The 3,791-nt window shown below is 37.8% G+C and overlaps 1 protein-coding gene across 1 annotated transcript; it reads left to right on the top strand.

The window, feature by feature from the left end:
• The first annotated feature begins 1,322 nt into the window (after positions 1 to 1,322).
• LOC102660903 (protein MAIN-LIKE 1-like) lies at positions 1,323 to 1,751 on the top strand. The gene has a single exon (XM_006598492.1). It carries the CDS (start codon positions 1,323 to 1,325, stop codon positions 1,749 to 1,751), a length of 429 nt encoding a protein of 142 aa, XP_006598555.1.
• The last annotated feature ends 2,040 nt before the right edge of the window (positions 1,752 to 3,791 follow it).

The following is a 3,791-nucleotide window of genomic DNA, read 5'->3' on the forward strand; positions in this document are numbered from 1 at the left end:
TACCACTATCACACCATATGTGTTTGGAACATTACCAAAAAAGACATTGGTCTAGAAATCAACAAAGAGGTAATAATCTCTCATCAATGTTCAATGCCTAAAATCATCTTTACTTTTCTGCTTTTGGATATGTTGTATTGTCTATTTCTTATTGTGATATTATCGTCTTAGATACCTTTTCTATCCAACAGAGATGATTGTAGGCCTCGAACTAGGACAGTGAAGGACGTATGGTGGTGGTGATAGTTAGGGTTGTGCAAGGGAGAGAAATGGGTGTTGATTGAAGGGTAAATTTGTCCTTTAATTAATATTTTTGGGGTTTAGGAAGCAACAAAGTGGTGCAAAAAGTAATTCCTTTGCAACTATTCTTGATTAATTAAGCCTTGACCCTTTGGCTGAGGCCTAATTAAGGCATCAAGATCTAGCCACTTCATTTGGACTTCCATTTCTTACACTCTCACTATGGGAAATACTATTGGCCTCTACACTAATTGTTGTTGGTCCTTACATCACCCGAAAGTTATCCTTCTACCCCTAACTTCAAAATTCTCCACCCCTTTCTTTTCCTTTTTCCTCTTCCTAACACCTCTTTACCCTTTTCCTTCTCCATCTTCGTCCCAAACCCATGTCCCTTCCCTTTCTCCTTCTTCTTCTCATACTGGCCCTTCTTCTTCCTTCCTCCTCCCCAACCCAACGCAACCCAAATGAACCTTTCCCTTTTCTTCCATAACCCTTTCATTCTCCTTTTCTACACGCCCCCTCAAATCTGATATTTTTTTTCTCGGGTTTGGTATTCAACGGAATCATAGTTCCATTACATTTTTTTTTTGTTTTTGCACACCACAAACGGAATCAAGATTCCGTTGTAGAGAAATCTATAATGGAAACATGATTCCATTGTGTGTTTTGGCATGAACCACAACAGAATCGCAAATTTGTTGTGTTCTAGAAAAACACACAACAGAATCGCGATTCCATTGTGTTTAGACAATTCTATTGTGGTTCATGCAAAAATCAAAGATTATGTTTTGGTTATTATTTTTTTATTTTGTTATTATTATTAATAATAATTAATGTTTTTTATTTTTGTTATTTTATCAATAGTTTAATCATTTTTCCTTTTATTTCATATGGCTCGAACCAAACATGCTTAATGCGTGGATGGATGTGATCCCTCTCATAAGGGCCTGGCCCCCACACATGAAGGGGATGATGCTGGAGAGAGACATTGTAGGCTAATTGCATCAGGAGATGGCCGACAACATCCAACAATAGAGCCAAAACCAGAGGTAGAGCCACAAGTAGAGGCATGCCCATCAAACATGAACATTGGACCTCCATTTGGAGGAGGTCCAATTGATTTGTCATTGATCCGATCTTACAGGGACCAGTATGTTGGTCATGTATGGATTCGACAGTCGCGACCAAAGATGAAGCTGGTCATCCACGATGGCCAAGTGTTACCACTCCTTACTGAGTCGACGGTGAAGGCTTATGTGTTGCGGTCGGGGTTATCAACCCTAGTTACGATGTGGTACCCTGCCACAAACAAGGGCTTTGTGAATACCCATGTGGAGAGGTGCCACCAAGAGATCTCGTCCTTCCACTTGCCTGTTGGAAATATAACCATCACTTTAGATTATGTGCTACGTTTCCTGCTTTTGCTTGTGACAGGCATACTCATTGATCATGTCCCCTCCACCTTTAGTAGAGGTCGTGAAGATTTTGTTCATGACTCACCTTGGCATTAATTTAGAGGAAGAGGCTATAGCAACAACCACCATAGGTGCCAGGGTTAGGCTGATGTGGTTGACAAACTATATCACTAATATGCGTAATTAGGATTGTACATGTGGGCTGCTAAACTTATCTTTTACACTTGGTCGATAATATAATATTTGCCAACAAGTCCTCAACTCAGGTCCATGTCGCCTACCTCCTCTACCTTAGCAACCTAGATGACTGTCGTTGGTACCCCTGGTACGCCTAGGGAGTCGCTGCACTGGCATACCTATATGGCCATCTCTCTTATGTGAGCCAGTACACCAGCAAGCAAGTTGGAGGTTACATGATGTTAGTAATGGTAAGTAAAATAATTGTTTAATTCTAATTATTTGTATTATTATTTACTTTATTACTGTAATTAATTTTTTTTTATAATTTTGGGCATTTGTGCATTTTCCCATTGTTGACTATTTCAAGCTTGGGACTAGTGCTCTAGATGACCTGACAGCTAGCAGATGGAAGCCAACATGAGACACCAGACAAGCTCATCCGACCAGGGAGAAGCTGGATGAAACTCCAAATGGATGTTGTCGTCTGATGTCCTTATGAGCACCACAAGGGTGTCAGGCTTTTCCCCTAACAAGCCCTTTTCTCTGGCTACATCAGGTGTGGGACAGATGCTTGGCCACTTTCAAAGGTGTTGAGGCAGTTAGGTCAAGTTCAACGCATCCCACACCATCCATGCAACATCTCACGTATGAGGCTTGTGATATGGTGTGGGCAGAAAGACAACAACATGTCATTTCGTTGGGCAATGTTGTGCCACCCAAGAGTCCGTGGGCTTACACCCCTAACCATCTACCTTGGTTTTACCAATTTTTCGTCCCTTATGCCATTCTGCTAAAGGATGAATTATTTGTACAATTATTATTACTTTTATTTGTACAATTTTTTGTTGTTTTGACATTTTATTAATGGATGGTGTGTTTCATTTACTTATTTTTGTGTTCGTCGACTATTTAAACAACACACGCCTAATAACAACAACTCTTCAATTGATTCATTAAACAAACATCTGGATAAATAAACATTGATAATATAGACTTTTTTAAAAATAAATAAACCAAGAGCATACGATTTTAGTAAAGTAAAAATATGACTTCACAAATTTAACACGTATCAGAACAATGATCTTGTCAGTAAATCTTGGTTTCATTGATTTGTGTAATTGTTATATATTTATTTTCCAATACACTTTTTTGAACTGCATAGAACTATACAGAGTTCATATAAAAAATAAAAGAACTACAGAGTTAAATCTTCGTGCTTTCTCAGTGACAAAGGAAGACAACTCCAAAGAAGATGAATATAAGCTTGAGTGATTAACCATATTCTTCTAGAGACAACTGTTAGAACAGCATACAAAGTGTAGTATCTCTGATCAATTCATTTCACGAGGCGCAATTTTTTATAATTTTCATTCAGTCTTTTTAAACTAAAGTCATTTGCCTTACCTTGGTTTGAGCAACATTGATCAGTTGATTGCAATTGTAAACCTCTGAAACAGTAGAATCCAAAGCTGCCAACCAGCCAACTGTAAATAAACCACGTTCCACATCACGTGACACCCCCCAGAAAGATAAAATCAACGTTAAACCTAATCTCATGCTGATTTAGCTTTGGGAGTTGTAAGCTGAATTAGTCAAAGATTTGTCACATGGCACTCCCGCAACCCTTGCTGCATTTTCAAATTTGGTCCAACCTGCTAGCCAACAAAATTATAAATATAATGAAGAAGATATTTATATATGACAAGAGCATTGGCATTGCATGGATTCTTTTTAGAATCAAGGTATTTTTGTCCAGAATTAAAGACTAATTTCTTAAGATAAAAATTTATTAAAGGATTAATCTTTGTTAACAGTTTTTTTTTATACCCACGAATTAAGATCAATTTTTGACAACATGCTTAAAGGACATCTATCAACCATGACACGTCATATTAATTAATTGGATGCACATAATCAAAAGTTATATATATATATATATCATGTCCGCAACTCATC

Source organism: Glycine max, chromosome 15 (genome assembly GCF_000004515.6).
Source record: "Glycine max cultivar Williams 82 chromosome 15, Glycine_max_v4.0, whole genome shotgun sequence".
Classification (NCBI taxonomy): Eukaryota; Viridiplantae; Streptophyta; class Magnoliopsida; order Fabales; family Fabaceae; genus Glycine; species Glycine max.